This window comes from Vigna unguiculata, chromosome 5 (assembly GCF_004118075.2).
Source record: "Vigna unguiculata cultivar IT97K-499-35 chromosome 5, ASM411807v1, whole genome shotgun sequence".
NCBI lineage: Eukaryota > Viridiplantae > Streptophyta > Magnoliopsida > Fabales > Fabaceae > Vigna > Vigna unguiculata.
Genome location: NC_040283.1, coordinates 43014483 through 43026574, shown reverse-complemented (window position 1 = coordinate 43026574; position 12092 = coordinate 43014483). Strand labels below are relative to the sequence as shown.

Below are 12092 nucleotides of genomic sequence, written 5' to 3'. Positions count from 1 at the left end.
ATTTAATCCCAATTTTTGACTAGTCTAATTTAGAAAGAAGCATTATATATCAAATTCTAAGCAATAATGTCTGTCCATAAAAAAATGAAACATATCATTAACAAAAGGAAAATAAAAACTGTAAACGATACCATTAAAATCAAATTGTGAGAACAACAATGCTTCTAATCTCAATGATTTTCTTCTCTACGATCACTAGCAGAAAAAAAAAGAATAAATGACAAATTATAATGACTAGCATAATTCACCTATCATAATAAGTTGACCGGTGACATTTTCGTAACAAAAATAATAATTATTATGACGGGTTAAAGGGGACTTGGCATAATAAGTGAAGAGGAAAAACTTATTATGACACATATGTAATTAGGTTGAAAACTTATTATTTCAGTTTTAGGACCATGTTATAGACTTTACCATGACTATTAGTTCCACACATGTCATAACATCTTTAAATCCATAACTTTTGGCACTCTCGCATTTCCCAATCCGCCCATGCTCAATATTCCTCTCGGTCTTCCATTCTTAAGTTTTCTCACACAATTGTCATCATCTAGTTTGTTCTCACATAGGGGCGTCCTCTCCCCTTCGTAGTGTTGTCGTCTACCATATTTGCACCATTGTCCCCTTCATCTCACATAGTGGCACCTCGTTTTTCATTATCACTTCTCAATTTGTATTGTCATGTCCTCATCTTCCGTTATCATGCTCTGACAAGGCTGGTCTTGGTCGTGTTCTCATCCTTGAGTTTAGTTTCTGCATTATCCGCGCTAATACCCACTTCTCTTATATGGGTTTCTTCTTTCTGCATCAAACCTCAAATATTTATATTTATTGTTTTAATGTGTTAATTGGATGGTGATGGAGATTGTGGTTTGTTTTCTTCCACATCCAACATCGCTCAAAGTTGATTGAGAGAGTTTGCAGACTTGCCTCCTTTTTGGATTACATATGTCATTTCTTCTTGAAGAGGTATTCAATGTCTTGAACATAAATCATGTGTTAATTAAAGTTTAAAGAGTTTGAAGGTAAAATGAACAAAATAGAGTCACATGATTTGGTGTGAGATGGGCCATGTTTATGTGTATTCTGCAATGAAGTTGAGTTGGACTTACTATGATTGTTACTCGAATACTTGTCATAGCAAGCCCTTTTTACCTGTCATAAAATGTTCAATGTACAATGTCATTCCTTAAAAGTTTGAAGTAGTCAAACTATGTGACGTAGATCAGAAACACATTGTCCTTAAAGACTTGGTCTTTGACTTCCTAAGGGACAAGACACTTTATACAAGTAAAAAGTATAAATCAAAGTAGTTTAAGTTAATGAGCAATTAATTGCAACTTTAGAGGTTCAATTTTTAAAAACTAAGCTATAAAATTATTTAGTTCAATTTTCATTCTAAATAGTTCAATATTTTTAGTATAATATGGTATAATTATTTGACAGTTCAATTCAGTATAGTTAATTTTGCCCACCCTACACCACGTGTCACGATTCTAGGTGTGCACCTCTTTTTTATTTATTGGATTTTTTTTTTGAATTTTGGAACATGTTGCTAAGTTGTGCCACGTGGTGTGTGATTGGTTTTTGTATACTCTTTAGTATTTAGTATTTTTTTTATAGGCAAGTTAATTAAAGAGTTGTTTAACCATAAATAAAAAGAAAATATACATAAAAAGGAACTAACAAAACCTCCGTGCAAACACTGATATAGCGATATGGAGAGATAGTCACACTGACGAGTCACGGTGAAAGAGAAATGGGTTTTGAGAGAGATACGAGTTTCTAAAATGAGAGGTTAAGAGGAATAAAATGAGATGTTTAATAAATAAATGACAATATATAGTTTGGGAGGGAAATGACAAATATTCGAATTTAAATTTGGACACGTGTCAACACTACACCACATCATGTGTCACAATTCTATGTGTGCACATCTTTTTTCTTAAAAAAATTATGTTTTTTTTAAGATTTTGGAATGTGTTGTTGAGATTGTGCCACATGGTATTTTGTTTAGATTTTACTTTTTTATGTTAATTTTTTTTGGGTTAATTATGTTTTTCGTCCCTCAACTATTATCGTTTTTTGGAATTGGTCCCTCCCCCAAACGTTAAACCATTTTGATCCTCGTGATTTTGGAACTACTGATTTTAGTCCCTAATTTGTGAAAGGCGTTAAGTCTGTGACTGTGTGGCAAACGGCGTTCCACCTAGGCTGGTCATCTGATGACACGTGTCTATTCAGATGCTGACACGTGTTAAATTAATATTTATAATTCATAAATTAATTTTTTTTTCTTCATTTTGAGCACGTGCAGTTGGCCTTTTAAAGTGTGGAACCGTTAGGTTTGTGAAGGTCTGTGAATCCATCGAAGAGAAAGAGTTTGGAAGAAAGATGTGGATGTTGAAATCTGAAGGAATGAAAATAGAAAGCCATTACCACGCCATCATAGAATATTGAAGTGCTCAACATTTGTTGATCAACATAAGGTAGGTTGATTTGATTATTTGGGAATTTTTTGTGTTTTAGGGTTTGTAAATGAAGATGAGTGTTGGGTCGAAGGGTTGTCCATCGTCTTCGTCTTCTTCTGCGCAAGTGGGATCTTCTCATTTTGGAAGAAAAGTTTGTGGTTGTGGCGACCAATTACTGCTTCTTAAAGCAACTACTACAAAAAATAATGGCAGATTTTTCTTCAGTAGCAGCTGCAGTTTTTGCAGACTTCTTCCTTTTCTGTTTTCCCTGCAAAGACCGCACAGTCATTAGTTCCAACTTCTTAATTATATCGTACTTCATTTGATTATGATAAACAGATTTACCTTGTTGGTTTTTCCCTGCTTGCAGCTTCTGATGTTGTGATCAAACTGGCCACAGTTACTGCACTTCATTCTAAGATGTTTCTTCCCCAACCTAGAGTGGCTGACATCTTCATCAGGTTCTCTTCTTCTTAATTTTCGTGGCCTCCCAGGAGGAGTCTTAAATATTGGGGGTAGGATTTGTGGTCCATTACTTTTAGGCCACAATTGTTGGCCATTAATGGGTGAAATTGGTGACCCATAACAAGCTTCATAAGCCTCCCTTTTGTAATAAGCGTGCACATAATCAGAGGGTTGTTCTACTCTGTAATTGATTACAGCCATGGCATGTCTACATGGTATGCCAACTAAGTCCCAAAAATAACAGGTGCAAGTGTGGTTTGTGAGGTCAACTATGAATTTATCCATGGTGAATCCTTGTGTAACTTCAAACTTACCATCTCCAGTCCAAACAACAAACCAGTTTCCACTTTTCTCTATTTCCCTATCTAGCCTTTTGTTAGGTTTAGGCATTACAACACCCGTAAATGCACTTAATTTTTCCCGCAAATGTGCAAACCTACTCATCAAATATGTCCTAATCCACTCCATCATTGTTATAATTGGTTTATCCCTAGCTAATAATATAGTGTTATTAAATGACTCTGATAAGTTGTTCATGAGGACATCCCACCTAGAATATGCACTAAATGCATGTTTACACCAAGACTTACGTGGAATTGCATGTAACCTAGTAGTTGCTGTACATATGCCTTAGACAAAATCGATGCTCCATTCCATGCAATAATTCATCAAATACTTGCATCAGTCCCTGTAAAATGTACATATACAATAAGTCAATAATACATATAATTTAATTGGTGATACTTAAGTACATGAATCTGAATTTACCTTCTGCTGGTCCGAAATAAATACCCATCGATTACTTTGAATGTCTCCAATGTCCTCTAACAATAATGTTAGGAACCACCTCCAAGTTTCCTTGCACTCATTCTCTACAACAACAAATGCCAGTGGAAAGTACTGGTCATTTGGATCCCTTGCCACAGCAACTAAAAGTTGGCGTCCATAGCTAGTCTTCAAATGACATCCATCTACACCTATGAATGGTCTACAGCCATTCACGAACCCTTTCTTGCACCCATCTAGACACAAATAGAAAGACCCAAACTGTGGCTGCAATGTGGGCTGAGGTTGATTAATTTTTATCTTAACTGTTGTTTCAATAGACACTCTCCTTAGCTTTGCAGCATAATCATATAGCATACTATATTGATTTTGCCCATCTCCTTCAAGAATGTCCATTGCAATCTCTTTTGCTCTACAAGCTCTCCAGGGGGTTATTGCAACACTGTACGACCTTCGGACATCATCAATTATTTCATTGGCTGTCATTCTCCCAACATTTCTAAACTTATCAACTACAATTTTGGAAACCCATTCCTTGTTTGCATTCTTGTTAACAAAAACTCTGCCACAATTATGACTATCAATCAAGGTCTTCACCCTAAAAGTTTGACTTCCTCTAACTTTGCTGCATAAAATCAAAAATCCACACTTCAAAAATCCACACTTCCTTTTGCAGATAGCCCTCACTCGGACATCATCATTCTTCACAAATTTAACCTCTATGCCATTCAACACAGAATGCTCCATCAAAGCTTGCTTGAATTTTTTCAAGGAAGAAAACTCCATCCCAAGTTTGAATTTGAATTCCTTGCACATGTCTTCGCCCTTGAATATTGGGTATTTCCTCCCACCATCCCCATAAGCAATGTCAACATCACTATCTAGCTCATCAATGCTGTAGTTCGCATCTATTTCATGATCAACAATACTTTGTTGTGTGGTAGATGTACCCACACCTTCACTTTGGTTTCCTTCAGCTGTAGGTATAACAGTTGTTCTTGACCTCTTCCTATTTTTCCACTCTTGTTTGAATTTTTTCCACCTGTCTAAAACTTGAGAAAAATTCCTGCGTGGAATATCTTCCAACCCAAAACAGTCATCATCATCTCTATGTCTTTCTTCCTCACTCTCATCCAATTCATCAGCTTGATCATCACCTGAAACAACGCCAAATTCATCACCAGATTCAACACTAGCATTTGCTTCTTCTTCATTTGGCCCAGCAGCAGCAGCATTTGCCTCTTCTTCATTCACCTCACCACCATTCTCAACAGCAGTTGCTTCTTCTTCATTTGGCCCAGCAGCAGTAGCCTCTTCTTCATTTATCACACCAACATTAACAGCGACACCAAACTCTTCATTTGCCCCAGCAGCAACAGGCTCTTCTTCATTTATCACACCAGCATTAACAGGTGCACCAACCTCTTCATTTTCCCTAGCACCAGTAGCCTGTTCTTCAAGTATCACACCAACATTAACAGCAGCACCAACCTCCTCATTTGTCCCAACAGCAGCCCCTTCAACAAGTTCAATAACTTGAGCAGAACTAACCACAGGCTCCACATAAATCTCAACCTCCTCGTTTTTATTTTCTGCATATTCGGCCAACTCCAAAGCATGTCTATCGTCACATAATGGCCTTAGATCTCTATCCATTCTCCCCTTCTTTGGCTTCCACCACATATAAAGTTCTCCATCATACTTAAAATCCTTCTTCAGAATACCCAATGCTTCGAAGTAGGACCACATATCTGGATCCAGTCCACACACTACATGCTCCTCTCCACCTTCGTAACGCAGCATCCTTCCCCTAAATCTTTCAAACTTCCCCATGTGCCGAAAAACCACTGAAAAAACCATCTGTATAACAACCAAAACAGAACCCTAAACCCATCAAACCCAACCACAAATCAAACCCACACTAACACAACCGCTGCAAATTGGACCTCCAAATGCGCAATAGATTTCCCCCCAAATGAAAACCACTGAAACCCTAAATCAGAGTGACAAAGGAAAGAACTTACCTCTGCTTCCAACCAATGCTCTACTCTTGCAACCTCGTCGAGAAAGCTAGTCACCAGCTACGCCAACAACTTCAAACAACCTCGCCCAGAACAGAATCTCACTGACGTTTGGTTTTCCACTCTCACCGGCACAGCAAATGAGCTTTCGCGGAGAAAATCTTTCTCCCTAACTTAGGAACCAGAGAATGTCGCTGCTCATTCATAACGCCAAGCACGTGCTCAAATTCACGGTTTTAAAATTAGTATTAAAAAATAATAATTAAACGACTTAATGAAGAAAAAAAATTTAATTTATGAATTATAAATATTAATTTAACACGTGTCAGCATCTGAGTAGACACGTGTCATCAGATGACCAGTCTAGGTGGAACGTCGTTTGCCACGCAGTCACAGACTTACACCGTTCACAAATTAGGGACTAAAATCAGTAGTTCCAAAATCACGAGGACCAAAATGGTTTAACGTTTGGGAGAGGGACCAATTCCAAAAAACGATAATAGTTGAAGGACGAAAAACATAATTAACACATTTTTTTTAACTGTCGAGCGCGTTTCATGTTAGTATTGGAGTCAGTTCAATATTTTTTATGAGATGCATTTGACATCTCAAACAAAAATTAACATAATTAGATTAAAGATAATATATTCATTATTTTTAAAGTTTTGATAGCAAAATGTGTCCAAATTTCAAATAGAATTATAATTTTGAACTACTAAAAATATATTTAATTCAAAATAATATAAACATGATGAAGAGGAAAGAACTAAAATCACCCCTTTATTATTATTATATACTTGAAATCTAATCTAAGTAACACAATTATCAAATTCTCATGTTATTTATGTAATTTGAATATTCAATTGACGCCATAAAAAATGGGATTAATTAATCATTAAGAAAAAAAAACATGGTTAAGAAGAAAAAAAAGATAATTATTTATGCAAAATTGGGTTAATTAAACGGGAGGTCACATCAGCCAGTTGACGATAATGATATGTAAATAACCATTTTCCGAGGCAAACAACATTCGACTTGTCAATTTCACACGACTACCATCATAAACACTATACAATGCATCGTAATGTCAAACCTTTTTCTTTTCCATTTTTTTTTTCCAAAGAAAATGAATGAATCAACGGCTCAGAACGCGTACGCTCAAAATCTGTTGGCCTCGTGCCTTATCCGCGGCGCCGTATGTTTCACCCTCAAATTGCCCTCTTGCTTAATTTATGAAGGGACAAATTAGTAAATGCGCTCTTAATTTAATCGTTTTATTTTCGTAAAATATTTTATCGTTTTAAATTAAGAAAAGGGTCTGATAAAAAAAATAGTAAATGGCATCATTATGAGAATTAATAACAATAAGGGAAAGTAGTAGCGTGGCGTAGACGGCTTCGAGAAGATACCGAATCATGACCCCATACGGCTAACCTAGAGAGAGAGAAGAGAAGGAGACTCCTTAAAAAGACCGTTTCGCTAACGCGTTACAATAGAGGCACGCGTTTCGTTACGCTCTGTTTGGTACAAACGGAAACTAGTTTTAAGGAATTCAATACAAGGCCCAAACCGAGAAAAAGTAGAAAGATAAAAAAAAAAAAATCAGAGAAGAAGAAGAAGGGGAGAAGCGTATCTGGAATTTTCTTCAGATCGTTGGTGTGTCGTGTGCGTGTGGAGGTTCTTTTCTTTGGGACTTTCCTTCAAATTCTAGATTCCTTCCTTTCTTTCTCTTATAACAACCAACCTCTCCTTTTCCTCCTTTTATTTCTCCTTCCATTTTCCAATTCTCCGCAGATTCGTTAACCTAATAACCTTTCTCCTTAACGGTAATAATCCATCGCTTTCTTTTTTCCCTTTCTGCGTTTCTTTTTAGGGTTTCGATATCAAATCTCACGTTTCTGACGGATCGGATCTCGTCGTGTTTCAGGTTGCTACAGAAATGGCCGAAGAACACCGATGCCAGGCACCACGCTTGTGCGTCAACAATTGCGGTTTCTTTGGCAGCCCTGCCACGCAGAATCTGTGCTCGAAGTGTTACCGCGATTTGCAGCTCAACGAGCAGCAATCTTCCAACGCAAAGATGGTTCTGAATCAGTCTCTCGTTGTTCCGGCGGCTCCGGCGCCGGTTTCTCAGCCGTCTTCTTCGAAGGCGGCGGATCCGGCTTCTGCTGTGGTTGAGGAGGCGCCACGCGCGGCGGAGGAGGCTAAGGCGCCGCAGCAGAACCGGTGTATGACGTGCAGGCGGCGCGTGGGGTTGACGGGGTTCAAGTGCCGGTGCGGGATGATGCTTTGCGGGACGCACCGTTACCCGGAGCAGCACGCGTGCGAGTTCGACTTCAAGGGGATGGGGAGGGACCAGATCGCGAAGGCGAATCCGGTGGTGAAGGGCGAGAAGCTCGAGAAGATCTGAAACGGAAACGAACGACGAAGGGTGTTATGGTAATTTCGTGTTTATCAAGTTGGTGGTTGCCGATGTGGAATTCGGGTCGGATGATTGACCCGTGACGTGGGTGTTACGAACGGGCGCCCGTATTATTCGGTGGGTGGTGGGTGGGGTGGGTGAGTGGGTCATTGCTATGTGGTTGCGTTGTCATTGTAAATTAAATTTAAAAACATTTCAATTTCATTCACCTGGTTTGAAAGCAGTTTCTAGTTCTTTTTATTTACCCTCCGAAACAATTAATTTTAATCCTTTACATCAATAATTGAATAAAAATTAATAATTCTTTTGCGAACCCGTGGGCCGGTGGCTTTTCCTTCACGCTAGAAAAGTGGTAAGCGGTTCAATGTTAGGTGGGGTTCACCAAAAATATATTTTCATTATTAGTAAAGTTTATCGTATCCAATAAATACCCATTATTGTACATTTTTCGAAGCCCATTATATCCTCTCCACTCAATTCGCATCAATTTTGGGGGTGTAATCAATCATTTTTTATGTTTTAAATGTTAGTTTTTGTACGTATAATGAACATAACTTTTCCCATTTTATTTCATTTGATTAAGCTAAATTGTTGTAATAAATAGCATTTCCTAATACCTCTTTTTAAATCTCAGTCTTAATATAGGATGATATATACTTTATTTTATTTTTTAGATAACAGAATAATAAATGCTACGTTATACCTATTTTGTGGTTAACGTGTAGTGAAAGTAAGTGCTAGCCACGCCCTTCTTCTGTGGCGCACAAAACATAACAAATTGGACCAATTGAACGCAATTAATGCTTTTTCTTAACTATTCTGGAAGAAAACTTTTTTTTTGTTCTTTGTGAAATGTTTTTGCGGTAGATAGAGTGCCATGTTAAATATGATACAAGTTTTAGTATTGAAATAAAAATATATATTATAAAAATTCAACTGATTTCGACCTCTCATGATATTACAACTATTTTACTAAGCTACTATTATTAGGGTTTAGACTACTTTTTAAATTGCTAACAATAAGTTGTTATGGTTTATTAAAAATTCGCTTTAAATCAATTGAATGTTTTTTCACTGCGTCAAAAGAACTCAATTGTTTATTTTGGACAACAAATGGGATTAGGGTGTTTTTCATCTTTAGTTTTTTTTTTTAAATTGGTAATTATGAGTTTTTCTTCATATCAAATCAAATTTAGATATAAATAAAACCTTTTTCCTTTTCTTGAATACTTAACAAATTGAAATACTGTTTTGACGTATACCATAAGCCAACAACTCGATGGATTGCTAATGTGTTATACTAACATACACATTATCATTCCATCAGAAAAAAGTAATGACAAAAACTGATATCTAAACTTTGAATTTGTTAAGTAGTTAAGACTAAAAAAATCTACAAACTACTTACATGAAATAACACAGTAATATATTACGGACTCAAAACTTTCTTTTGACTATCACACTATCTATTTTCATTTAAAATTATTTTATTTTAAAAAATAAAATAATAAGATTTAAAACAATAAAAAAAATAAATCAATTATTATTTATTAATAAGTATCTTTTCTTCTGTCATGTTTTCCTAACTCACTATACCAGACTAATTCTTATTATAAATGTCAGTAATTAGTTGTATTTAATTAGGTTTAGGCAAGTATTATTCTGATTCATCTGTTTTGGTCTCAATGGAAAGGCAGTGCAACAGTGACAGTAATATAGATTGTTGAAAGCATGATGAAGTGTTTATACAGACACTTTCCACAGTCTCTGAGAAACTAAGAAAGCCACATATATGAAACCAGTATAGTTGTTTTTAGTCATATCAACATGATCAAACTTGAAGCTCACAACATCCTTAAAACCCACCTTCATGTCCCCACAACACAATCATAATAATTTCTTGCATATTCCTATGATGAATGAATATTATAAATGTTGCTTATATTGTTTTGCTTCAACCTGCATTACTTACTCTTTTGTTCCTTTCTTTCTGTCTTTTACTGCATATACATTGGTTGGTTGGACTCATGAAGTCACAAACACTATAACCTAACCTAATCTAATCTTGGAATAATCATACTCATTTTATTTTTCCTTATTCTGTCTTAAAAATATTTTAGTTATATCTTAAAAATTATTATGTAATTCTATGTTCAAAAGTTTTACCTCGCTCATGAATTAATGTCAAGGATAATTTAAGTACAGTTTATTTCCCTTTTTATTTTTATCTTTTTATCTTCGAAATGTTTTCTAAAATCAAAACTGTTTAGAGTTTAGGGTTTAAAATAGATAATTCCATATATACCATAATTAATCCCAATGATATTATCTTAACTAACCTAATGTAAAAATACTTAACATCTCCAACATATGCATACTTTAGATTATTTTTAGACTAAATATTAAAATGAAAAGTGAAATGAGTGTTCATGTTGTATAATAACTCCATTTATATGTTACAAATTCTAGACTGACATGGTTGTGGACAACTCTGCAACACGATTCTAAATTTCTTTGGAGCTTTCATGTTAATTTAGACTAACATTAATTAACGTTTTACAATAGAGTTCTAAATTTTTAATGTTGAAAAAGCTTGTAGATTTATCTTGTAACATGACTAGTTAACCCATTTTGCCAAGAAAATTTGTTGATTTTAGGTAAAATTTAAACAGTTTTAATTAAAAAAATCTTTTAGTAGCAGCAATTTATAAATAATGTTAATAATCTTCCATAAATAAAATGAACATATTTATAATAAATTAATTATTTTAATATAATTTATAAATGCATTATTGAAGTGCTAAATTATACATTTACATTTCTCTCAATAAATTTTATTCTAAAGCAATTATTTTTAGTAGTAAGTGTGGTTATATTAGAAGTTACATTATCCAAATAACCTTAATAAAATAAATAAACTAGTATATTATTTTCAAAAAAATAAACAGTGTTCTGTCAATAAATTTAAAGCAAATATATTAAAATTTTACGTTCCCAAAACCTAGTTATTACAATATTAAAGCACAAGAAAGACATTGAATTGATATTATAACACATTAAAGTTTGTATTTTGAATGAGCCATAAGGAGTACTTTGACCATGCTCTCTCATGACCCTTTCAAAAGTTGTTTATGCAAACAAGTTTTCAGTATAATTTTCAAACTTGATTTCCATAAGCCAACTACTATATATAATGTATAAAGTTCAGATTGTGGACTTTTTGAGAGTTATTGGTACAAAAAGTTAAAAAATAACTTATGGTCCTCATCTCCCAAATTTACATGTACAATTCAAGTTTGAATATTGGTTATCTATCCCTCTCGCTGGGTTTATTTACATTTTGCACCAGCATCCACATTTTCAACCACCCCTCAAATTTTTTTCTTCTTTTGTTGCACATATTCTGAAACCTTAACTATGATGGAATATTGTCGTTAGTTTATATACATTTTTAAATATTAATTTTAGTCATATTATTTGTCAATGTAATTTTTTTTAGAGTATCATCTTACACGGTTCTAGTTAGCACCTATTTAAATTTATTCAAAATTTAATATTCCACATCGACTAAAATAAGATAATTTTATAATATATAAGTAAAGTGCACACCTCATTTATTACTAACTAGTTTTATAAAATTAAATTAGACTTAAATGTTTATGTCTATTGGACCTAAAATTGTTACGAGTGATAAATTTGTTGTATATATTATACATCTTCTCAATAAGGGGATGATTATACAAACAGGAGTTTGATTAACTTATTTTATTTTGCTAGCCGACACCTTTTAGAGTAATAGGAAGTGTTGGCAAAACTAGTTTAACTAGGAAATCAATCATGTTAGTTTTTAAGTGATAAGGTGTTTATATATTAATTTATAGTCTTTTTATTTAGAGTTGTGAGTTAATAACTTAACTTATTACT

General features: G+C 34.5%; 2 protein-coding genes across 3 annotated transcripts; one reads left to right on the top strand and one right to left on the bottom strand.

The window, feature by feature from the left end:
* Positions 1-2341: 2341 nt before the first annotated feature.
* LOC114186010 lies at positions 2342-5937 on the bottom strand. 2 transcript variants are annotated; one of them, XM_028074002.1, is made up of 4 exons: positions 5750-5937; positions 3708-5585; positions 2820-3627; positions 2342-2742 (listed from the first exon to the last, which is right to left on the bottom strand). In XM_028074002.1, exons 2-3 carry the CDS (start codon positions 5583-5585, stop codon positions 3547-3549), a joined length of 1959 nt encoding a protein of 652 aa, XP_027929803.1. In that variant the 5' UTR covers positions 5750-5937; the 3' UTR covers positions 2342-2742; positions 2820-3546. The 2 variants fall into 2 exon arrangements, with proteins under 2 accessions (XP_027929803.1, XP_027929802.1); XM_028074001.1 differs by having other exon boundaries at positions 3708-5937.
* A 1295-nt stretch (positions 5938-7232) lies between these two features.
* On the top strand, positions 7233-8412 carry LOC114185906 (zinc finger A20 and AN1 domain-containing stress-associated protein 3). The gene is made up of 2 exons (XM_028073856.1): positions 7233-7572; positions 7674-8412. The coding sequence occupies exon 2, from the start codon at positions 7686-7688 to the stop codon at positions 8154-8156; it is 471 nt and encodes a 156-aa protein (XP_027929657.1). The 5' UTR covers positions 7233-7572; positions 7674-7685; the 3' UTR covers positions 8157-8412.
* Positions 8413-12092: the final 3680 nt, after the last annotated feature.